The 26,346-nt window shown below is 37.9% G+C and overlaps 1 protein-coding gene across 3 annotated transcripts in view; it reads right to left on the minus strand.

The window, feature by feature from the left end:
• IDE (insulin degrading enzyme) overlaps window positions 1-26,035 on the minus strand; it is a 72,006-nt gene extending 45,971 nt beyond the window's left edge. For 2 of the 3 annotated variants that reach the window (XM_082764732.1, XM_082764731.1), the window contains exons 1-10: window positions 25,658-25,860; window positions 15,436-15,620; window positions 13,858-14,065; window positions 12,832-13,001; window positions 8,936-9,058; window positions 4,801-4,913; window positions 4,233-4,395; window positions 3,501-3,593; window positions 2,875-2,966; window positions 2,030-2,110 (exon numbers count right to left, since the gene is read on the minus strand). In XM_082764732.1, coding sequence (XP_082620858.1) covers window positions 2,030-2,110; window positions 2,875-2,966; window positions 3,501-3,593; window positions 4,233-4,395; window positions 4,801-4,913; window positions 8,936-9,058; window positions 12,832-13,001; window positions 13,858-14,065; window positions 15,436-15,620; window positions 25,658-25,764 — 1,335 coding nt within the window. In that variant the 5' untranslated portion in view covers window positions 25,765-25,860. Of the gene's footprint in view, window positions 1-2,029; window positions 2,111-2,874; window positions 2,967-3,500; window positions 3,594-4,232; window positions 4,396-4,800; window positions 4,914-8,935; window positions 9,059-12,831; window positions 13,002-13,857; window positions 14,066-15,435; window positions 15,621-25,657; window positions 25,861-25,978 lie in introns of those variants that run through there. The other variant, XM_082764733.1, reaches the window with a different exon arrangement.
• Between the last annotated feature and the right edge of the window lie 311 nt (window positions 26,036-26,346).

Raw genomic sequence — 26,346 nt, forward strand, 5'->3', positions numbered from 1 at the left:
TGATACTGAGCATTTTGGAAAAGAGAAGGACTGAGGTGAGGGAAAAGGAGTAACAGAAAAACAAACAAACAAAAAACCACACACACAAGTACAATAAACCAAACCTGTGTTATAAAGCATTCAAATGTTAATGCTGTCAAATATATCAGACAAGAACAAGATTGGAAAGGTCTTGTTCAAAACATCTGTAGTAGACCAAAGAATGCTCATTTAACTGAATTCTGCATAAAAGGCTAAGCAGACCATGCAATTTGAAGTGGAGATTTAAAGAAACCTATGTACTTCTAATCTGAAATGACCAAGGTAATACAGATTTAGTGACCAGAATTCTATGGCATTATTACCTGTACAAAATACAAGCCATACTCTGCTCACCAACTGGAATTAAACATAACAAAATTTATTACTTTTGTTTGTTTGTTTGAGCAGAGGGTTGAACAAGACTGGCCTCCAGAGGTCCTTTCTAGCTTCAATCACTCTGTGATCACTTTTTTGAAAATCTATTTTATTTTACTTACATTATGGTATGACCTAAATTTATCTACATACAACAATCAAATTAAAATGAAAGTTTAAAAAAATGATACAACTAAGAAAACAGAACAAAACAAAAAGGGCATAGCAAACTAGGGAACAACTGTCTTTAAAATATCAAGCCTACACATGACAAATAGTGAATGTAATTTGACAGTGAGACTTTAGTGGTGACTCATTACACCACCACAAACGTGCTTTACATAGGAACTTCTGATGAATAGTAGTCTTTTTCTTTTTTTTTTTTTATCCTTTTGACAAATATGTAACAACTTATGACATTACATTTGCTAGTGCTAATTTACACGTAGGTTCTCCTCCAATTATTAAAAACATTCTGTACTCATAAGAAATCATCAAACTATAGTTCCAGCTTGAAGAAGCTTCAGAGCATAAACTTAGTATGACTCAGAGGAAAGCAAAGAGAACCAGAACAGTTAATTTTCTATTAATGTTTAAGCAACTAATGGAAGAATCAAAATTACCATTTATACTGCAAAGAATATCAAAGGAAAAAACACTGTTCTGAATTGATACCCTGCTGACAACTTCCTGATGCAATTTTTGGAGCCAGTAATCATAACCAGGACTGATCCAATGAATACAGACCACTAAAAGACCGCTTTAGAAGACAGACATAGTACAGTTCTCAAAGAAATTTCATGCATTTTTTAGAGTAAAAACAAAAATAGCAGCCAAAATAGGAGCTCCATTAAATATTCGTTTAAATGTTGTCAGTTGTCTTTTAGTAAACAGAAAGTCAATTCTGAAATAAAGGACTTATTTTAGACTTTACAAATCAAAACTGTAGGAGCATATACAGGAATTCCTGCAAAGAAAGAAACAAAAAAAAAAAATCTAACAAAACAATTAGCTGTGCAATAGGAAGTGGCTGCAATTTACAGATGTTGCACGAGTGCCACAAAACAAAAAGAAAACAGGCAAAATCTTCCTTCAGTGCAAAATGAGGGAACTGGATTTTGGAAGTACAAAGACCAAGTATAAGCTACATGATACTTTCACTACCAATATGTAATCCACATTAGAAGATTCAACCATTTCTGATCTGCTATCTTACTGCAGTAAGCAGAAATGCTAGTTTTATTCCAATATTGTTAATTAGAGAAGCATTTAGAAACATACTACTTGGACTTATGATAGAACATTATTTCAGTAGAACACATATAGCTTTCAAGCTGGGCATGGAATTACATGATACATTAAGAAATACTGAAACAAATCAAATAGCCAACTCCAGTTACTGTAAAATCCGTTCTATCAAGTGTAGAAATAAAAAATGGTAGTGTGAAGGAAATGCAATTTAGCAACCACCAATGGTAAGAGCTATGCAGCATAATAATAACTTCTTAAGTTCAAGAAGTGCAAAGGAACTTTGCACATACTCATATTTATTCAGTGTATGGTTAAACATACTGCAAAATTTTAAATGCTAAGACATACTATCCAAAACAAAATAAAAGAAAGTATCACTTACATGCAACATTCCTCCAAGCTTCGATGTATAACCTCGTGGTCGTTCTTTATCTTTAAATCTGAATGCCACAGCATTTAGATCCTAGGAAACAATTTAAGAAGGGTTGAAAAGCATATATCAAAAACTGTTTTAAGAATAATTAATGGCTACTTTTGTTATATCCATTTTATAGTACCATTCAATCTGAGACAAATACCTAACACAAGAGGTTTCAGTAATATTCAAGTTGCACAAAATTCATGAGCAACATGTGACCATCTCACAACATGAAGTGTTATTATTAACACCTTATTAGCAAAAAGCTCTGTGCTGAACAAAAATTAATGTCTTGTAAGTCATGTTCATCATAGGAGAGCTGTCCCAGAACTCACGGGACACCAAAGACGGGCAACGAAGCTGGCGAAGGGTGTAGAAAACAAGTCTTTTGAGGAGTGGCTGAGGGAGCTGGAGTTGTTGGAGGCCTTTTCTGACCTGAATGATTCTATGATTCCATGTATTTGAATTTCCTGGTAATTTGAGAACACCTCTACTTTAAGTAAAACAGTAATGTTCCAGTGTCAAATCCTTGAGGACAGGGTAAGAAACTTCTTCCTGTGCCTTCATTATGCTGTAATGCAATGTCAACTCATGGCTCTGTAAGAGCATTTCACATTTACATTAAGACATATTCTCAATGTACTCATTATTTGAGCCACACCACAGAAAACACACCTTTAAAGTTAAGAAACTCAGTTACCACACAATTGTTAAAGACTACGTCCACGGCCATGGAAAAAGGTCCTAGTTATAATTCAAAAATTTGTAAAAACACTACTACTGCGTATTTCGTGTACCAATCACTGTACCTTGCACTCTTGGAAAACCCATTCTTGAGGTCCTTCTGTACGTAGTTTTTGAATATACTGAAACATGTGCAAAATAATATCTTCAACATGCACTGGAAAGAAAAAAAATGCTTGCTTAATCCTACACAAAGAAATAATTCTGATGAAAACAAGTAAGAAACTTTGTATTTTGAATTACATTCTGATACATCAAGGTATTTAAGTATATTTACAATCCCACTGAAAAAGTTAATACGATTATTCATAGACATGAATAGTGCTTAGGTCCCCAGCTAATTCCGAGAACTGCTTTGAACATGTCATACAGTAAGATACTGATTTACAGTATAATTTAACTCGGATCTAAATCTTATGAATAAGTAGCACACAAAGGTATTAACAACTTTTCTTCTAAAGTAGTTTACTTTAAAATTCTAATTTAATTAAATACTTCAATACTACCTCAAATAAATTGATTTATTGTGTTAGATGAAATGTGTTAACATACTGGGATCCAAAACTAGAATAAGAAGTGAATTAAAACATACTGTTTGTCAAGTTATTAGGACAATTACTCTCCCTGGATACAAACACAAGCCCATCAAGATCAGGACTAACATGGAATGCAGAAACAATGCTTCACTTACAAAGTCCTTCCTCTGTCAAATCCACATTAATGATGAAAAACATGAAACCTCTAGCACCTTCTTTCTGTCCTCCAACAAGAGTATATACCCATCCTATAAAATCAAAGAAAATATTTTGCATAAATAAACCTGTAAAGGTTTATACTACTTTCTTAGTATGCTTTAGCAACATTACCCCCACTCCTCCCCCCCCTTCCTTTTTTGGGCATTTTAACAACATTACACGTTCCCCTTCTCTTCCTTAGCACCTATAGCAACAGGGCAAGATAAACATCTGACCTATCTGATTTTGTGCTCATGGTACTAGAACAAACTAAGTATCACTAGGTCACCAGGTAATTTATTTCTATTTGGAACACAGTAATATAATGAACAACAGTGAAAGGTACACTCTGGTACTCTTCCAGACATCAAGAGAGCTGACAGTAATCTAGCTCAGTGACAGAACAGAGACAAGATCAGTACAGCAAAACTGCATGTCTCTCTAAGCAGGGGTGGACAAAAAGGAGCACAAAAAAAACAGTAGCATCAGTGGTTAGGGTGTTTGTTAGTTATTCATTTGTACCCACCACAGAAACAAGAATAAAGTGGGAAATGATTTACAACTCAAATTACTCATGTTGCTGGGAACTTCAAATTTAACTTACAGAGATAAACTATAAATTAAACGTTTAAGTTTTCAAGAGTTGTACAATTAACTAATTTTTCATTCTTCATTTTCAAAGGACTTACCTTTGGCTTTAAGCTCTGACAAAAGACTCCCTGGGCCTTCATGCCCAATCAGATGACCAAGATAATGGCCAGGATTTGATTTATAGTACTTCTGAAGGTCTGGTATAGGAAACGTGACATAAAGATTTCTGATGTCCTTAATAGGCACCACTTTGTAAAGTTGCTGAAGGTGAAAACAAAAAAGGAGATCCATAAACAAGCAGACACTCACCCAATCTCATTTATACGTTTCAGGAGCACGTATCATACCCCCTTCATGTGTACACATTTTATTACATAACATCTAAATCAGATTGAAAGGTAAATGAAAAATAGGGGAACACTTGAGGCATTCATGATGCTTAAACATAGAAATAATTATCTCACAGTTGCTTAAAGGAACAACGAAACGTACAAACTTTATCGTAAGCTGTACAAACTACAACATTCAGGCAGGTGGAAAAATGAGAACACTGACACAAAAGTAGTGAAGTGCACAATGTATCACTGTAATATAAAAACTATCACTTAAGGTATACATTCCTGACAGAAGATACATCTCTATACCTACCTACATCTCTATACCTACCCGGAGATGTTCTTCTTGGAAAGGATGTTCAGGAAACTCTGGTATAGGGACATTTTTATTCTCTACTTCTGAAAATAACTTCACCACTAAGGAAGTTAGCTCATCCAAGGATTCTACAGTAAAGAAACATTAGAAAAAAACAATCATTATCTGAAATTTCTAGCTAATTTGGATTTTGGATATTATCTGGAAAACATGTGGATTATATAGAAAAGTAGTTTTAATGATACAACGATTGTTATTTTCCAAAAGGAAATATATATAATGCTAAGGTTTTTAACAATAACATGCTATAAGCATCATGGTTATTAAAGGCAGGCTTCAACCATGATTAAAATAAATCCTGTTAACAGGAAAAAAATATCCTTAAAGTGCACTGATGAATTCAAGGTGGAACTGAAGAAGAGACATGTCAGATGTTGAACATTACAAAAATAAACATTTCACAAAAAGCCTAAAGGAGATGGAATTACAGTTGCTAATTTTCCAGAGGAAAAGCATATTTGTCAAAAGATGTTCTTTGATCTCAGCTAACCTCCAATACTTCATACACACAGAGAGCCAGCATCATCTGTGCTCAGTGCCTCATAATTTCATACACACATCTGTGACCTGTTTAAGCATTTGCACTTTACATCCATTCTAGTTGCAAGCCTTGACTAATACTCTTCAAATATGATAGGAAGACCATTTGTGGAAAGTACTTGCTGTTGTGCATGAATTTACCTGAATGCATCTATACAGCTGATATACTGCCTTCAAACTAGCCATCCGCTAAAACATGCGCTTTGGAGCACTTCTCACAGTAACAATAAGATAAGAGATTCATCCTTCAGATTTTTTAGCACACATCTTTCAAGGAAAATTTGGGGTTTCTGGAATGTCTCAGAGTACAACTTCAATCCTTGAAAGATTTCAAAAAGTGGTCGCCTTGTTCCTCAAAACAATCCCAGTTAGATTTAGAAAGGGGAATCTTTCCTGTCCGACATAAATTTGCTCCTACATGAGTTACTCCTGACAGAGTGCTGCAGAGGAAAAAAGCCAGCATAAGCCAAGATGGATCACTGTACACTAAGATTTTGTGAACTGCACCTAATTCTGTTAAAGATTCATATTTTTTCAATCCCCATCAGAAAAAGTGTTGAAGACTGCATCTACAGTATGAGATAGTATTGGGCATTACATTTAATAGGTATTGTTAATGCCTTTTCAGGCTTAACCCTAGCCTGTAACACTAAAATAACTGCAGAAAGATACAGGCTTGCTTCGTTAGAAGCCATTTGAGGCTCAAGTTTGCATTTTTCTATGCTAAAATGAAAACCAGCTGAAACCTATCAACCTGTTACCCTGTTTAATTTGGCCACAGAAGACAAAAAACTATTATTTTCAAAGAATTACTTTGACACTTATTTTTCCCTCCAAAGTTGGCTTCTTAGTTTAAGGAAGGCATACAATGCATTACTGCCACCTCTCTGGCAAATCCTCAATCACAATTATGCCAAAATTACATTGTGAGGATAATAACTCTAAACATCAAACAAAATTTTCCTCTTTAAGCAACAAACAGCTTCACAATAATATTTCTGGTTACCAGATATAGCTTCCTTATAAATCAATAAGTACAGTGCTCAGCTACATTGAAATACAAGAAATCTGAATTCAAGTTTTCCTACTCAAGTCTCTGTGAAGCTAAACAAAAAAGCCACCCCAAAATGGGCATCAAAGAACACAATCATTTAAGTTTCAGAACTGCTGTGAAGGTTTTCTTTAGGACTAATTTCCAGTTGCCAGGGTAATTCTTACTGAAAAAGTAAGAATTTAAGAGTCTACATGGGAACTGCTGTACTGAAGTTGTTCCGTGATCATTCAGTGAATTTTGATTTTGATTAGGTTTTGGTTTTGCTGGGTGATTTAAAAAAAAATAAATCTTAAGACATTTTAAATTGAATTTCATGATTCAATTTCAGCACAGTTTTATTTTGAATATTTATAGGTAATTAGCAGAGATATTCTGATTCTCTCACCACTTTCCACAGATGTACATTGTATATTCATTTTACTTATATATAAGTGGTGGGAAAAACAGACAATTATGAGGCTGCACAAAGCTTATTTCAGAAGTTGTCGTTTCCCCCCCAGCCCCGTAAAAAAAAAAAAAAAAAAAAGCATTTGCATAATTCTGCTGCTTGAACAAATAATAAGAGTGAGAAATGCTATGTCTCTTTTCAGGGAAAGTAAGATGCAAAGTAAGATGCAACTTTTTCCCAAATAACACTTCACACTTACTGTGACAACTACTTAATTACGATGAAAATGTGTAGTTACGTATCCTCTTGTAAACAAGCAGACTGACAATAAGCCTGCTTCAAACAAGTAACAAAAAGTTACTTTCAAAATTTTATTTATTTTACAAAATTGAAAGGAAGAATCCCAAATACTGATATTTCATAGGCTCTTACTTTTTTCTGAATATTGATCTATACAGGAAGAAATTCATATGGAAGAAATTAACTGCAAAAATCACTAGCAATAACACCTAAATTAAAGATTTTTACAGGGATTATTTTATTATACATGTATATGCATATGCATAAATACCCACATAAATATATGTATATATACGCATACACATATACACATTATATATCTATAAACTGAAGAAACGTTTGAAAGCAAAACTATTTTCTGCATTTTATTGGTATCTGAAATGCAGATTTTGTCTGTCCTGAAGACTGCCTGTACAGTCTTCCTGGACAGGAAGAGAATTAATTCAATTGTTATCAACTCTGATCAATACCTACTTATCTTCAATTAATAAATCAATACTTCAAAGAAAATAAACAGCTCCTTAGACAACAACCTTGCTTCCTCAATGACAAAACAAATTTGTATACATACTTCTAAGCTCATAAAGCTCTCTAGAACAAAAGTAGTTTTTTTTCCTCAGGTAGAATATGCAGAAGAAAAAAAGAGGACTAGAGGGAAATTCCTCCTTCAAACATAAATAAAAAATATTTACACATATTTACAGGCTGTCTTCATTAATATCACAGTGCTTAATTGCATAAAGTTTCCACTGCTGTTAGGAGAATAAGCAAGGCATTCTCACACATAAAATATATCTAACCTTTGTTGTATTACATAAGTACCTACTAACAACATACCTGATCCTACTCCTTAAATAAAATTCTAATACATTTTACTGTGCAACCTGCACAGTAAAACAACAAAAAAATCTATGGTATTCTCATCAATATATGATACTAAAGCAGATGAGTTCTAATAATAAAACAACTTGATAGGAATTAGGGAGCCTGGTACTGATTTGACAAGGAATATACACACAAAAGTTGGATAGTTGGATTTCGTTAAGAACTATAAGCCTCATGATGTCTGCCCATCTTAGAATCTACAAGAAAAGGAATTACTTATGCACTATGATTAAAATGATATAGATATGCTTTGTCAATGTGCTTCAAATGCAGTGCCCTGTGAACAGGGGGCTGTAAAGAAAGCTTTCCGCTTTTCTAGTAAATGGTATTCTATTCATCCTCATCATCCGAGCATTATTGTAAAACACTCATCTATCAGCATGCTTTCAAGAAGCAGTTTTCAACGCACTGTCATTAAGGTTTTGGCAAACCCTTATACAATCTTGACCGAGGAAGGTCTTAAGCAATTGGAATGTCTGTTACATTACTTCTGAACTAAAAACTGAAGTAAACTGAAGTAAAGGCTTATCTCAGTGTTTCATTACATTCATCCTTTGATAACACGTTAGTTTTTGTAGTGGAAGTATGTGCAAGTCTAAAATATGAAAACAATATCAAAAGCCCTCAAAAACTGAAAACAGAAGTGTCAGTCTTCATAAGAAACACACAATGAGTGCAACTGAGGACTCGATAATGAATTTAAAGTTTTCAGCTTAGTATTGTAAGCTTATAACTTTTAAGTTTACACACTGTGAGTTGGTTTGGAGACTTCACCAAACGAAACAATGTTTGGTCAGCTTGTACAAGCTTTGCTTTCTTTCCCTTTATAGATTTTCAGATTTGCATACACTTTGTTTTCTTCTCTGTGAACATAAATGTATTTAAATTCTTAACGAATTAACAGAAAAACTCTGAGCTCTCACCTCTTCCTAAGACACAAATAGCCATTAAATTTGATGAATAATAAGTAGAATGGAACTTCAATAACTCTTGTCTTACATCTATTCCTTCCTTGGTTGGTCTAGTTTCCAGAGTGAGTTTGTTCCCTGTAACATAAAATAAGAGTTAACAATATAGCTTGTTGATTACATATATACTTACGGTTTGTGAATTTACAAATTATTTATATGTATATGAATCTGCTCTTTTTAAAAAGAACTACTACACATAATAATAGGAAAAGTGGATTAATATTGTCTGTTTTCATCAGAAACAATAAATATTTCCTTTCTCAATCTGCATCTTCTTCAAGAATCCAGGATGTTTCAGCCTTCCAAATTATATATAATTTTTTTTATTTGAATGGCTATTTCAAAGCAATGCAAGTAAGCCTAGACTTTAATTCAGAAAAAGGAAAACTTTTCTCTTTGTAGGGTGTTATGTTTTGGATTAGGATGAGAAGAGTGTTGATAACATGCTCATGTTTTAATTGTTGCAGAGCAGTGCTTAGACTAAGCCAAGGACTTTCCAGCTTCTCTCTCTGTCCTGCCAGCAGGCAGGCGAGGGGTGCAGCAGGAGCTAGGAGGGGACAGACCCAGGACGCCTGACCCAAACTGGCCAAAGTTTCCATCCCATCTGACATCATGCTAAACAATATATAAGGGTGGCTAGCCAGGGGGAGGGGGAGCGGACTGCTTGGGGTTAGGCTGGGCATCAGTCAGCAGGTGGTGACCAATTGCACTGTGCATCACTTGTTTTGTACACATTATTATTAGTAGTACTATTACCATTACCATTATCATTATTATTATTATTATTATTTTCCTGTCTTAATAAACTGTCTTTATCTCAACCCACAGGCTTCATTCTCCCGTTTCTCTCCCCCGTCCCAGAGGGGGAGGGTAAGCGAACGGCTGTGTGGTGCTTAGTTGCCAGCCGGGTTAAACCACAACACATAGGAATCACTGTATGAAATTATCTGCACGCCACAAATTATAGCCTAGAATGCTAAGACAAAGTGAAGTAGTTACTAATTTCAAAATGCAGTTTGTAAATTGTGACTGTTCAGCTTCTGCTTCACAAACAGCTGAGCTGTTCCTGCAGTATGGGAACAGGATTAAAGAGGAAGAGAACCACTGCAATTGTTCCCTAAATAAGCCATATTTGCAGCACATACCAAACTTTCTCCATTAAGTTATTATCCTGTTCACCAGTGCAATCTTTACACCAAGCTTTCAATAATTTACTGTGAAGAAATACTCCACACTTGAGCAGAGCAAAATTCTTATTTAGTAAAATGCAAGAACTGGAAACAACAGAAAAAAAATCAGTCTACAACGAGTATGCTTGATTATAATCAACTTCACTCCATTACTACACAAGCACATGAAATGGTCAACAGAATCTCCAGACCAGAACTCTAATACTCTATCTGCTAACTATGAGATCAGGAACTCCCTGAAGCCAAAACCAGATCATTTACAGAAAAAGCAGAGGATAAGGAACAAGATTAAAACAAGGAAACATAGCAACAAAATTTCCTTGCATTTACAGGAAAAACAGCAAGAGTAGGAGAAAACACTGGAAATTTTTTTCTGGTACACAAATACGCCCAGTGCACAAATGCTACTATTACAGATACACGTTAATACAGACCAGTGAGGCAAAACTAGCTACATAAAAAATAAGACAAGTATATTGTCCAGATATCTGGTGATTAGATAGAAGTGTAATTACAACTGTAACAGCCAACAATACATCATACAGAGAGGCTGCCTGAATCAAAATTTTACTTTGATTTTCTAATTTCACACATTTGTTAGTAAAAGCAATGATTCCTAGCAAAACCTAGGAATGAATATTTAGGGCATTATGATTAAAATAGTTTGTCAATATTCCTTCCCATCTTTAAGCTGCATCAGCTTGTCAGGTCTTACAGATTTAAGCATAAAGACAACAGAAATGTGTAAGTTTTAGACAGCAACAGAATCAATAGACAGGGCAAATTAAAATAAAGTAAAAGAGCTAAAACTTCAGCTTGGTAACTTCTGTTAAGAGTACTGAAGTGCATTAGGAGGCAACAATCAGAAGACACCTTGTAGAGGTAGGAAAATGGACACTGGACGGTACAAAATTGCTGGGGAAGTACTGGACACGGTTGAGGGTACTGATGAAGAATTACTGCCACAGACAGTTACTCAGTGATGGGTGAAGGTTATTTGAGGACAAGATGCACATATGAACAAGAAAATTGAAGAATAATGTGCATTTGTTTCTGCTGGCAAAACAGGCTCCACAGCAATAAGCAGTGTGACCTAAATGGAGTCATTCTGTGTAACATCTCAGCTGGTCAAAAGGAAAAGATAAGAATGCTGACTGAAATTGTCACAAAAAACATATCACAGCTAACAACTCTGAGTTAAAAAAAAAAAAAAAAAAAAAAAAAAAAAAAAAAAAAAAGATCAAAGCTGGGCTCTAGCTTAGCTTTCCTGTTTATCTGATTTAGCAATGTGCTGTAATTTAATTTCAGAATCAGAGCCCAAATTAAGTAGAGATGAATATGACTACTATTACTGAATTTGAGCATGTCTCAGGTATTCTACCTTTAAAATTTCACGTGTGTCAACTCTCAAACCTTCCTAAACTGTAGAAAACTATTTTTTAATTTCTGTGTAGCACTCTGATAACATTAGTAGAAATTGCAGAAATAATCTCTTCAGTAACAGCAAAAAATTTATTTGCTGATTCAGGAAGGCCAGATTCCACCCCTCTGAGATTATAGAATGTACTTCGGATGGTTGCCTGTAATTTTCAAGACTTGCTTTCAAATTCACCTCTTTGAGGAATACTTATATTTCCCCTGGTTTCAGACAGCCTCTCTTCACTGGAAAACAGAAAAACACACACACTTGTAGCAGCTGACTACCAGCCCCTCAACTTTATCCTTCATCATCAGGTGCAAAAATATTATTCTCTTTCCTTGGGACAGAGGAAGAAGCCAGTCTTTAAAGTCCATTACCTGCCCCCCCCCCATCACCCTACAGATCCCAATATTTGTACCAACTGACCCAGCAAACTAACCCAGACACAAAAAAATATTCACAATCAAGGATTAAACAGTGCAGTGTCTGAATTAATGGCCCTATTAGTCTGATAGTTTCAAAAATAAACTTGCAATTAATGTAGAAAGTAACTTTGTAACAACTCCTGCCAAACAGTTGTGGTTTTAACTATAACCACCATATGTTACTTTAATACTTTTTAAGTTTAGGTTTTTGGTTATTTATTTTACATGGTTACTGAGCACTCTGTGATTAATAAAGCCTGAAAAAAAACCCTACAGCCATGGGATTGGGATTTGTCCAAGACTAGTTTACCTAGCCATCTGCTGCTGCATTTTATGCTTTCAGATTTTGCTTTTATATTCTTCTTCAGTAACTGTCACGTTACTTTGCTAATCCTTCTCATTTGACCTAGTCACTGCCACTTAGTCTTAATGGAATACTAGTTAGCAAAAAAGAGAGAGTGCAGCTAACAATAATTTAAACACAGTCCATTCACTTTACCATGCACTAAGACTTACAGTACTTACTGGATTATGAAATCCAGTCTTTGGAAAACAGCATCCACTGTGGTAATTATCAAATCATAAAGGATGCCTCTGTCCTTCAAGTTTTGTATCACTGTTTAATTTTTTTTTTTTTGTCTAGCTTTGTTTGGTCTACCATGTAGAAAATGCAATAATGTACCACAATAAACATGTATGGAGGGGAAAAGATGGGAAATTGTTTCAGTCTGATCTTAACCAATTTTATCTAAACAATAACACTACATACATCACACAGAACTCCAGTGGACAAATAATAGTATTCTGACAAACCTGTTCCAAATTTACTGAAGGGATGATTGGGGTTTCCAGTAGCTTTCTCCAACTGAAACAACCTCCAGGCATCATTCATCAGATTCTTTTCATGCTCAGAATCAACAGCATTCACTTCCCTATCTTTGCAGCTTTCATCAAACAAAGGGCACAGGAAAAACTGGGCAAATCTAAATAGAAAATTTTCAATTCAAGTCAAGAGTACTGTACATAAATCGTAACAGAAAGCTTAATCCCTTCTGAAAATAGCTTTATGTATTACTTTTCAATAGAGAATTCCCAAATTCCTTAAGTTTTGACACTGATTCACTATTTTGTTTCTCATTTTAATCTATAAATGTGGATTACAACATATTCATTATACAAGGTATTACAAAAATCAACTTTATATCATAAATCTTGCATACGAAACTTCTACTGTGTTGAAGTTTAATTGCAAGAGGTTCTTAATCTTGCACATCCAGGAAACAAGGAAAATGGGAATAATTTGGTCATCAACACAGAGATTCTATGGCATAAGCAAGGGGGGAAGAAAAAAGTTTCCTAGGACATTTCTTACCAAGGGGAAAAATCTATTTTCTTTATCTCATCAACTACAATTCTACTTTCTGTCCCCTCCCACAAACCGCAGAAGTTTCAGTCATTTCCCTTGAGTAAAGGCGTCCTAATTTATTTCTGGAGTTCATCCTTCTTATGGTATCAAAGAAGTAAGAATGCTGTGACAAGCACTGTATTTGATGATATAAGCAGAAAATTTGCACAATGCATATGTTCACAATCTCATTCTGTACCCCACATTTTCAAAAATATTTGGTGTAAACACAACCCTTGGACTTTAAAAATACTGTTAGCTGAAAAAATTCTGAGCAAAACTTTTGGAAGGAAAAATCATCTAATACCAGTTGTAATAAAAGGCAGTGCACTCAGGCCCTCCTTTAATAGGATAATAAACAAAGTATGAGGGAGAACTCTTATGCAATTATAGCATTACATTAAAAGATTGCTTGTAAATAAAAGTGTGTTTACCTGTCCAGTGCACCTTCTAGATGTTCGTGTGACACATCAAAGTAATAGTTGGTATGCTCTCCACTGGTGAAGGCATTGGAGCTCCCTGCATGCTCACTAAGAAATTGACTATACTCGTTCTCTTTCGGGTATTTCTTGGTTCCCAGGAACAGCATATGCTCACAAAAATGACTAAGCCCAGCAATGTTAGGGGGATCAGACAAGGACCCTACAGGAGGAAAGAATTCATACAACCATTCAGGAAAAGTAAAAAACTTTAAAGTCTTTTAATGTGCTTTATATTACTATATGTCAATCATACCAATTCTCTAGTTTTAAGTAGATATTTTGCAGCTTTATTCAACTAAACTCAATCTTAAAATAATAAAATAAAAAGGAAATTTAAAATGAGTAACTGAACCAATTAGTGTCTCAAATTACCTCTCCAGATCAGCTTGCATTGCTTTACAGAGACACAAGATCTAAACTGAAGTCCATGATTCATAATCTGTATAGATCTGGCAGATCACAATGTTCTGACTTCTATAGCTTGATTTTAATAACTGCACAGCGTTAAAAGGCAGCAATTCACAACCACAATTACGGAGGTGTTTCTCCTGTGGTTTATGGGATGAGTGATAACCTGTAATTAATTGCCGGGACACAAGCAGCTATTGCAGACCAGCTCGTAGGTGTGAAGCGTGACACTTTAGAAAACAACAGCGTGCATGCAGGAATGGAAGCCAGAAGTGTGGAAGTTTGCATCTGGAAGGCCTGCTTTGGAGTGTACAACAATGTGCAATGGGAGAACGGAGGTGAAGGCAACAGACATCTCCACATGCACAAACTGGACACTGCAGTTGGTTATTATTGTCACAGCATCCAAGAAAACTCTATTTGGGATCCTCTGAACGAGACAAGGATTTTATGCCACTATAAAACAGGACAGAAGTTTACAAAATTACTATCTGTGTCCTAATATCAACAACAGAAAGAGCTCCCAACCACAAATACAGCAAGAGGATAAAAATGCTTAGGTAACGTGTGCATACATCACACTTCAAAAGCAAGTGGGAAACTCTGTCAGTTTGAGAGATACCTCACATAAAAGAAAAGGCTTCTACTGCTCCAAAGATACTGTCTTCTACTTCTATAACCAGCATTTGTTTGCATCTTAAGCATCACTGCATTTAGGGTGTGCCTCCCCATCTCCTCCTGCAAAATAGCATCTTCTCACCTCAACACATCAACAACTTAACGTGGAAAAAAAGTTTGACGTGACAGATGGAGCCATCTGAAATAATTGTACTCACATCCGCCCCTTTTCTGCTTACAGAAGAGCTTTCATAACATGAAACTTACTCATTAGAAGTCTTTCTACAGACTGAGCTACACTTGAGTAAACACCGTATAATAAGAGTTTAATTAGCTCTTAATTTTCAACTAGATATGTCAAAGAATTAAAATCTAAATTACGGTAAAAGGCTAGGCTACCAGCTAGATACTACTCCTACCATTTTATTTGCAATTAAGGTACCAAAAGTTAAAGCATTTTAATAACACTAAAAGTCTATAATGAACACAAAATGCTTTAAATACCTATGTGCACATCTAGTGCTGCCGAAGACTTATCTGTGGTGGGGTCACTAATGAGAAGCGCTTTAATGCCATTTGCCAGTTCCAGTCCACGATATTCTCGTTTATCCTCAGGTGATTTGATAATTTCATTTGTTATTCTCTTAATAGCTGGATTGTTCATTTTGTTTTTTGTCTCCTTCTGAAGCCTTAAAAAAAGTAAAAGAAATTTCACTTATTAGCAGGGCTTAAATAAAAACAATAAGTGAAAAATTATGTTAGAGAATAAGCTGCAGGTGATACAGACAGCAAGAAACTTCAATCCACGCAGAAGTCATAGACCTGGTCTAAAACTATAGTTCAGATCCTGAGGTAATTCTGTCAAAATAAGTAACATCAAAAAAAAAAAAAAAAAAAAAAAAAAAAAAAAGCAGGTCACATAATTGAAGGATTAAATAAGTTTCATCCTAGCAGTAATTAAAAAGTAACTTACCAAAGAAATAACATCCCCTTAATTGATACAACTGAAATTGCGATAAAAATGAAATGAGTCCTATGTTGCTATCTCGAGTACATTTTCACCCTTCAGGAAAGTACTTCACGATTCTTAACTGGCAGTTGCATTCTGGATGTTGTACCTTTACAGTTGTCTTAGATTAAAATATTAATGACAACTGGGTTTGTACACTCGGGCACAAAAGGGTGACATCATTTACAATATTACCATAAAAACACAGTCACAGAGCATAATCACCATGATCAAAGAAGAGACAGCTTCACAGGTTTCAGCTTCTACTATTTAACAGATATACTACAGGACTGTTTAATGGCACATTTTGAAATGTTAATAAACAAAGTGTGATTCTAAAATGATAATCTCTGTCTATTACGTTTTTTAAGTGTGAAGTGAAAAGGTGAGACATTCAGACTCATATATTTTGGGAGATGGAGGGGAACTGCTTGACTGCATGCTAAAGCAACCAAACAGAAAAACCATCCACCCACCAATAAGCAAATCTCCGAAGTGGTAAACGAGAGAGTAATGCTTTGACACAAGCAGAAAAAAATGATGTGGTATATTCCTGTATGTAACAGTGAATGAATTCTAACCCTATTTTACAGGAAGGGTTTTAGAAAGGGGCCTGCTATAAATGTACACTGTCAGCCAAACTTAATCTTCTGTGGTGAAATGTTGCTGCTCTACTGCCAACTAAATTACTACATCAGTTTAACTAGTAGCTGCTGAACTAATTGCACTTACAAACAAAACCAGACCCAAGTTTAGCACCCCACCACAACACGTGCAGAGGCATGAGACATTTTGTATGGGTCTGGCCATACTGTACGTAGAATGAGAAATTACACGGTATTTATTATTAAAATTTTCAAGGTTATATGATTCAAGGAACTTCATCCAAGTTTTAATACTGCATCCAAGCTTTAAGACTGTATAGGATGTGGTACAAGAAGGAGCATAGTTGTCAACATACTGTTTCAAGTCTTCAGCCATGACATTATAACTAACTCTTTAGCAATCAAATTAACTGAACACTCAATGTTACCCAATACACAAATAACAACTCTGGAAAAGAAAATCTAAATTACACAGTGTATTTATGGTTTAGAATTGCAAATGGGAAAAAAAAAAAAAAAAGAGTCAGGTAGAATCACCTTCCTACAACAGAGTAACATTCTTTGAACGGGAGCAGTTCTATCAGCTGCTGTCCCTTTGGATTATTCCCCTCCTGTTTACTGGTGGTGTAAAAACAGCATCCAGCTTGAAGCCAGGGATGCACAATCATCAGCGTTGGTGTAATATGCTATAATGTAGCTGATAAATAGTTGATTATTAACTGCAGGTTAAGGAAAGAACGTCTCTGAACATAATGTCTACAATAGAACAGGTGGAAAAGTGTTTCACAAACAGAAAATCAATATTTTACCTTTACCGGGGGAAAGTATGTATGGAGCAGGATTTATGCTCAGGAAATGAGATACGTATTTTCCAGTATACATATGTAATTGTAAACAAAAGTAGTAAGGTAGGCATTAGATCTTTGAAAACATTTGGAAGAAGTAAAAAGATTACTTGGGAATTTACTAATAGACTGAAGCTATAAAACATCCCTATGTGAAAAAAGCACAATTACAAACAGGAATTATAATCCAAGTAAAGAAGACAAGCGCTGAGTACAGAAAGCAGCAAGAAATAAGAAGAATCTGAATGCTGCCAAACCAGAGTCATAAACAATACAAAATGACACTTCTGAACATGCTGCTACTGCATTTGAGAAGCAAACACTTCCACCAGTAAAGCACGCTTCTCACACCATGTATTTCTTTAAAAAGTGCGGTCAAATGTAATAACTGATCCATAACTTAGGTGCTGAATTATACATCTACACTCTTATTTGAATGTCATTCATCTACTAGTTTAACTAACCATGTACTCAGGCTAAACCTGCCTGGAATATTTACAGGCTTCCTCCTTCTGAAGACTTGCAGGTATCATTCAAAAATGGAGCACACTCCAAGCACGGCAACTTCTTGGCTTCTCGGTATCAGCAGCATGTATATAATGCGTGTTTATCACAGAAACGCCTCCTTGTTCAAGGGTCAGGGTACTAAATAGGAATACTCTATTACACTTAGATACCAAGCAAAATGTATCAAGTGAGAATGGGTACTCTTTTTCAGAGATTAAAGTGCCTAATTAAACTGTTCTTAATTACATTTCACTGGCTCTTCCACACAACTCTATTGCATTGTCAGATGTACGTACATAGGAGCACCACGTTGTTTCTGTATCTTCTGATTTCAGCTCTGCTAACAATTATCAGTTTTCAGTTAAAATATTCAATTAATATACCACTTGCTTATCATAACATACATGTATACTATAAAATTTCAGGGGAGAGGGAAAAATTCTACACAATTTCCTTGTCATCTGGTATCTCCTTATTTCTCTACCACCTCATTAAGTCACAGAACATTGTTTGTCCAAATGACTCATCTTTCCAATGTGATTCATCAAATTACACGGCTCCTGTGAAATCTTATGAGATTTCAATTGCTGTCTTGTGAAGCTGCACACCTCCATCTCGTTTTGTTATCATTCCCTTCTTCTGCCTCCCTTGTAGGCTACCTCCACCTTGCTAGTCAAATTTCAGTACAAGAGAAACTACACTTCTGAGAAGGTCAAAATCAGTAATTAAGCCTTCAAACCAAGGACTTAATCTTACGTCTCTTTCTTGGTTGTTATTTCTGAGAACTGTAATGCAACATTTTTTTCAACTTCAGACGGGTTCTCGTGACTAACACAGAATTACTCCCCTGCAAACTGAATTCTGCTGCTCACACAAAGGCAAGAGCAGACCAACTACATGTATGAAATACACTTGGAAGGCAATGTGCCAAAAGAAGAAAAATAAAATGTTCAAGTCCAGTATCTTCCAACTAAATCACCATTCCTCCTGGTGCTATGTTACTGTAACACAATAGCTAAAAAAAAATCATTTAAGATAGATGATTTCTACAATAACACTTTCTTAATGAGTAAACTGTAAGCTGCAATATTAACCACCCCCTCACAGGACTGCTTTTCTGTGCGACTTTTAAGTTCTCTAAGTGCAACTGCTTTGTAACAGTTACATGTTCCTTTCTTTTGCACAAGAATTCTCAAACATTACAAACCCTAAAACACTTCAAACCACTTTTTGACAATAGGAGAAACAAAAAGAAAAAAATAATTATGTATTTCATGTACTCTTTTTTTTTTTTTTTTTTTTTTTTTTTAAGAAGAAGTGGCTTAATTCCTCAAGTCACGCTGAGATCTCGTCCTGAAGTTGCTGTATCTACTCGCGATCATCACAGTCACTGCTGGATGCTGATGTCTAGTGGAAAAGAAATTCATCCACAAACTAAATGCTCTGTTTATCACAGTGCTAATATCCTAACAGAAGTATCATTCAAAGAAATATTGTCATACTACTTTAACAAATGAGAAGCAACAGAGGAAGACCCAATAAAGCACAGGCAGTGGGAACAAATACAAAGCATTACTGAGGCACTGGGAATTCTCCTGTGTCTCAAAAACTACAGGTGGCAAGATGACTGAGATAGAAAGAAAAGAGAAAAGAACGGGGATGTTTGAATCAAGAGCAGCGTCCCGTTTCAATTATTAGGAAATATTAAACATTCTTCCTTACCGTCAAAACTACTTCACTTGTACAGGAAAGATATTAGTCAAACAGACACTGCATTTTACACTATAACACTTTGAGTAAAATTATATTCTATTCTTTGAGGCCCCATTTTGGTAATGAGTTCCAGGCAGGCAGTCCCTTGGGACCAGAGAGGCTCTCTAGGGATACCAGGTTCCACCTGCAAATAGACTATTACAGAGTGGGACGGGGATTAAGTGATACAGGATTCTGCTGAACTACTCTAAGTTATTTTAGTAAACTTAAGTTAATTAAGAATTAACCACCGCAGTCAAGCTTAAGTTTGAACAATTAAATGACCATATTTGAAAACCAATTAACAGAAACTCCTCAGGGTTGCCTTCAATGCAAGAATGTAACTAGCTAACAAAAATAGGACCCTCAAAGCACAAACTCCAAAGTGGTTTTCAAGATCTGTTGCCGTAACAAGCTGCACATATTTAAGGCAAATGCTGATATACAGGTCTGAGCCACATGAATGGCACTAAACAATAATCAGCTTAAAGTAGCCCAATGGCAGCAAACAGTTACCAGCTCAGCAGCTTTTGATACTTAGTTTCATGTACACTGTTGTCTTAAAATTTGGAGTTTCCTTGAAGCTTTGATACAACTGAACCCAAATTACTTTCATGCATGTGCCTGTGGGGATTTCAACATGCTCACTGTATGTTTACACTTACATACACCAGAATCTATATTTTTCCTAGTTTCCAGTTCATGCTTCATATCTTTTAAATACACTTGATAAGCTGAGTACTATAAAATAGTTATTCAAGTTCTGTCTTTTAAACTATACAAAGACCACATTAATGTTCAATCTCATATTTTGCACCTGTTCCAAACTGTGTTTTACTCATATCCACTTGTATTTTAGTTTTTTGTTTTGTTTTGTTTGTTTGTTTTTATTTTAATTCCAAACTTCCTTGCCTACTACTTACAGATCGAAACCTCTCCTGACCCAAAACCACTCGGCTCTGCCCTGTAAGGGATCGACCAGTGATACATGCTCTCTGTATTATTAACTAATCCATCTTGGTTTACAGTTCTTAGTAACTTACACGAAGCCTTCTTCAGCTGCCAATACCTGGAGCAAAAGAAGAGCTGTGCGCTTCAGCAGGAGCCTAGGGCTGCAGAACTGCCAGCCAGTGGCAACCACAGGCAGTTTTCTCACCTCTCTCGCAGTGAATTCTTGCTACTGAACCGAGCGCTGCGGAGGATTCCATGAACTTCTTCAGTTACAAGCTGGTGGCTTTGCAATAATAAAATGAATCCCCATTCTTTCACATGCCTTTACCGCTCCTGTTTTCCTTTAGCCTCTACCACCACTCACAATAGCAGCATTTGATGGCATTGTGACATCCTTACACGCATAACGGTGACGTTATCAGCAAATCAGCCAGTACTCTACCTGCTCTCTTAACCTCTTGAATCACTTTTATGCCACAATTTAAATTTATTTTTTAAACCGTACTATGTGGCCAATACAGTTTCATTTTTTTTCCCTTAAAAAAAATCAGACAATTGTTTTTACTAAGGTCTGCTACCATGAATATCTACAAAAAAAAAAAAAAAAGGAGCAGAGAGGCAGAGAGTGAGTAATCTCACCAAACTAAATCAGCTCAGGTGACCATTACCATAAAGGATGCCTCAAGACATGAATCATAACTCTCTTAGGTTACAGGTTCATAAGTAGACAAATCCAATAAGCCTTCTTTTATACATTTTGAGAATAAAACAGTTGATGTGATTCAACATCCATAATCCATAGCACCAGTCTTCTGTGAATTTACTTGTCAAGAAGCTAGAGAATGCCTTTAAGATTCCAACACATTCGTGATGATGATCTAAATAAATCTGATTGCATACACAAGCAGATAGACTGCATAAGTAGATAAAAATGTTAACATTTTGAGAAGTTTAACACTTACAAACTCATCAGGAATTCAGCATGTTACTTCATAAACAAAAGCTCCAGCTACCCACAATGATTTAATCAGTGCTACCAAGTTATTAAGAACTAATCATGCAAAATCAGGCAAGTTTAAGGATGATGAATATTTATAAGGTTTTGTTATGCAGTTCATTTTGAGTAAAGTCTGAAGTCTCACTACAATGAAAGCATTTTCTGAACCTCAGTCTGCAGCTTTTTGCCAAGTCTGGAACGGAGTCAGAAAATTCCCTCCTAATGACCGTGGACGAGCAGATGCCGCCTTCCTCACTCTTGTTCCCAGAAGGGTCCAGCTTCTGCAGCTTCTAGATCACTGCCATAAAACTTGGTCTGATGCACATTTCACTGTCAATGCATGTGTGGAGACTGTACAAGCATTACCAATAGCATTAACGAGATGATAGTACGTGTGAACTTGGCAAGAACAAAGGCCACAGTAGTATTTGTAAGATAAGGCCCCAGCAAAGTATCTGGCCTGAGCGGCAAAATGATGTGGTTTCAGCTGCCCTGGGTTGGTCAAACAGGATGGGATGTACCAGCAAGACACCATAAAGCTAACTCAGTGTCCTAAAATTATATACCTCATTTCACAGATTCCAAAGCACTGGGTAAAAACTTCAAACAAAAATACAGGATTTTACATGATTTGATTTTAGACATCTCAACGAAGGATATCAAGTTTTTTAAAAATTCTAAACCACAATACTTTCACTCTCTAAAAGCTGCCTCAAAAAATCACCAAACACATTCTCCAGAGTAGACAAGTTTTACCCAGGTTCACTAGAACAAGTGGAATGAACCTTCTCCCAGCGCTTCATTGCTTCTTTTTTATTATTATTACTTTTAAGAAGATTGCTAAAAATTAGGCAAATTCCAAAAGAGTTTTGAAGCCTTTCGTTAATTAAAAGATTGGGTCATTTTAAATTTAAGCAAAACCATCTGTTTTTGTTCTTTAGACAATGTGATGATACAAGATCTGCAGAATGATTTCCCAAATCTGGCACAGTATTTTAGATTGCATCAGTATTTGCATCACAGTCTCAAATCATGTGCTATGAACAAGACCGATAAGAATAGTCTTATATGCTGCTTGAAAGCGTATTTTCTTCAGAAGCATTCTCATGAATTCATTTAATCGCTTTATGCATCAAATGCTTTGAAACCAGTGGGGTTCTCCGTCACTCTTCCTCCCTCCCTGATATTTTTCTCCCACCACCCTACAGCTGCAGGGCTCGGTGCACAACACAGCATCAGTGGTGTCTAGCACACAGCCTTGCACATGTCAGGAGATGTGTAGAACTGGATGCAACACGAGAGACCTCTGTGCTTTCTTCTAGAATGGTTTTGGATGTGTCTTTCATACATTTTGTCAGCAAGTAGCACATCAGATTGTCCAAGACTCTCTGCAAAGCCAACTCACCTAACACTTTATGCTGCCATCTGTCTCAAACACTCAAGAAGAGAAACTTGTGAGGCCTGATGTAAAAAACAAGATGAGACTGAAACTTCAGGTGCAGTGCACAACAACAGAAATGCATAGAAAGATACAAGAATATACAAAGAAGATAGGAGAAAATCTAAGTTAGCAAAAAAAACACAAAGAACTTTAGGACTTCTGGTCATGAAAAGTACTGTAATCCCCCAACAAATACAAGTTCTTATTTCATAGTGGATCTGAGAGAACCAACAGACCCATAACAGTGAGCAGTTTACAGAACTCAGCGATGTGTTTCAGCCACAGAAGTCCTGACTATTTACCTATTTTTGCTCTACTTCTTATGATTTTGGACAACTCAGTTCAAGTTCTACTGTTAACACCACGAGTAAACTTTTAACTTAGAGCAATTTTTTCCATTTCAGTCATTTGGGCAAGCTATAATTCTGACTCATTCTAAAAACAAGTTGCAGAATGTCAAATCTTCTAAACACAGAGCTACACTGAATCAACTTTTGGACAAGCTCCATCAAAAATCACCTTATTGTGTATATACAGCCCTAGCTCATAAATCAATGAGTTGATAAAATGTAAGAACTGAGAACATGAAGATACCCACTGACAGACCACATGTGTGCAAGTACATAACCAGAGGCACAATACCAGTTAAATCCATTCCTATCCAGACATTTTTATTACTGTGTCCTTTTGATAACTATCTTGTAAGACCGATATCTCAAAACTATGAAAGCATCTAATACAATAAAATACATCAGAAATATCAAACCAACGTGACTTCCCAAAAGCTCCAACAGTATTTTTAGTAAATGACTTCAGTAAACAACCTGCAATGACCCCTAGCTACAAGCCTAACACCTTCCAGCTCAGTGAAATATTAGAGGTAAGACTTTTTTCCCCTTCCCCCTTTCTTTTTCCGGACCTAGCAGGGCAGGGAGCTACTTCTGTATTCATCTGCAAAATGAGTTATATCCTTTGATAAAGGCCTGAAGGTACCTCCAAGGGACTCAGCCACAGCCTTACACGCAACTAAATACAGAAAGGTAAAAGGAAGAAGAAAAAAAAAAGCACCCAAACATGTAAATAGGAACTCTTTTGGGGAATCCCCAACATCAGCATCATTTGATTTTCTGTTGAAAATATAATAATTTGAAATAGAATAATGTTGTATGTGAGTTGAGAAGAAGGAGATAAGAAGGTTTAACAGAAAAATAATCTTTGTTACTTGATGTGCAGTTGAAGGTTAAAAAATAAGAGAGGAGCAAAATATAAAGCTGAGAAAGGTCAAAATACGGACAAAATCCAGAAATGGAAACAGGTAACTTGTAAGAATTAAGAATCTCTCTCAATTACATGTTCTCCATCTTAAAGAAAAATGTGTAAGTGCCATGCCTACTCTGCCTCCTCTCGTTTCAGTATTTATGTAGATCCTAATTCACAATTAAATGGATGATTAATTCATGGTTGTAGGCAGTATGAAAACACAACAGGCCTACCCACATACACACAGTTAAGTCCCAATAGTGCATATATTCATATGCTTAAAGAGCAGCAGCCTAGTAGAAGAAACTACAGCTTCAGGAAAGCGTTGGCTCAGCCCGTGGATTGCGGATTGCCTCTACAACAGCGAAACACACACTGTGCGTTCACAGCATTGTGTGCACCGCAATTAAGAACAATAACGGTGCATCTGAATGTGGACACACGAGCATTTGACAGCATGAGTCATCATAACTCACTTCTTTTCCTTATTAAAAAAAAAAAAAAAAAAAAAAAAAAAACAAACGCGCTACTTTTGACATCTCTTACTTCTGCAGCATTAAATATAGGTTTGGCGATTAAGATAGTAGAGCCAGCAGCTACAGAAGGAGGAAAACAACTTCACCCCCTTCCCTACCCCCGTTCCCTTCCCGGAACAGCCGTGCTGAGGTGCCCCGCACTTCAACCAGCCCCCAAGCTCACCGGCCCCCAGGTTCGAGCCCCCAATTACTTCAGCAGCCCCCAGTTATTTAAGCAGCCCCCAAACTTCGCCTGGCAGCCCCGGAGGGCACAAAGCGGCGCCCGCTCCCTGCCCGCGGCAGGCGGCTCGTCACGAACTGCGGAGGCCGCTCCCATCAACTTTGGTAACTCCGCGAGTCGCTTGTTTTTAACCGATCTGGGTATTTACGCCGTAGGAAGGCCGAGGAGCTCAGCAACGTGAGAACTCTCCGGTTGTGTGTCAGGAAGACAAAAGGGGGCATGAAGGCAGGCCGGGCAGCGCAGCGCCGCGGCAGGACGGCACCGAGCGGCCGCGCGTTGTGCACGGAGGGCGCCCCGGGAAACTCGAGCCCAGCCGCGGCCGGGCAGGGCGGGCAGGACGCGGGCCTCCCGTGCCCCGCCGCCCCTCGCCTTCCCCTCACTGTTTCCGCGGCCCGGGCTCCCCTCTCTCCCCACAGAGCCGAGGCTGAAGCCGCCCCCCGCCGGCTGCCCTGGCCGCACGAGGTGCCCCCGGCCCACACACGACGGGGGGACCCGGGAGAGACCCCGCGGCCCCTCACGCAGCGCCGGGACCCGGCCCGTGCCCCGCTCCCCCTCCCGCCGCACGCACACACACACACACACACACACACACACACACCGTACCCGAGGAAGCTGCGCCGCTGGCTCTGAGAGGCCAAGCGGGAGGCCGGGGCGGCGCAGGGGCGCACTAAGCCGAGCAGAGCCCGCCTCAGCCCGGGAAGCCGCCGCATAGCCCAGCCCAGCCCAGCCCGGCCCGGCCGCCCGGCCGCGCTCAGCACACGCCGCTCCTTAGCGCGGCGGCCGGCGGCGGCGCCATCTTCTCCGCCCGCCTCCCCTCCCCTCCCCGCCCGCCCGGCCCGGCCAACCCCTCCCCGGCGCCCTCGGGGTCCCGTCCGCCCTCCTCGCCCGGCGGGGCCGCGGTGCCGGGCCTAGCGGGGCCCGTACCTGGGGGTGCGCGAGGCCGCCTCTGCTGCCGGCAGGGCGAGGGCTGCGGCTGGGGAGGGGGCGGGGGGCCTCTGGGAGGTAGGCGGAGGCGGCGGAGGGGGTGGGTGGCTGGGCGGGGAGCCGGGGCGACTCTCGGCGCCGCGGGTGGGCGGCCGGCACGGGCCGCGCCCGGTGGAGGCGGCCGGGACAGCGGGGCGAAGGGCGGCGGGGCCGGGTCGTGAGGGGACGGCGGGCGCTGCCTGCCCGCCCTGCCGCGGGGCAGCCCGCCCGGCTCCCGGCGGCGAAAGCGGAGACAAAAGGTAATTAGGCGCCTCGTAATTTGAGTGGAGTCCGCGCCGCGCCGTCCTGAGCGGCTGAGATTGCAGATC

Source organism: Aythya marila, assembly GCF_965140915.1.
Source record: "Aythya marila genome assembly, chromosome: 7".
In the NCBI taxonomy this organism is placed as follows: Eukaryota; Metazoa; Chordata; class Aves; order Anseriformes; family Anatidae; genus Aythya; species Aythya marila.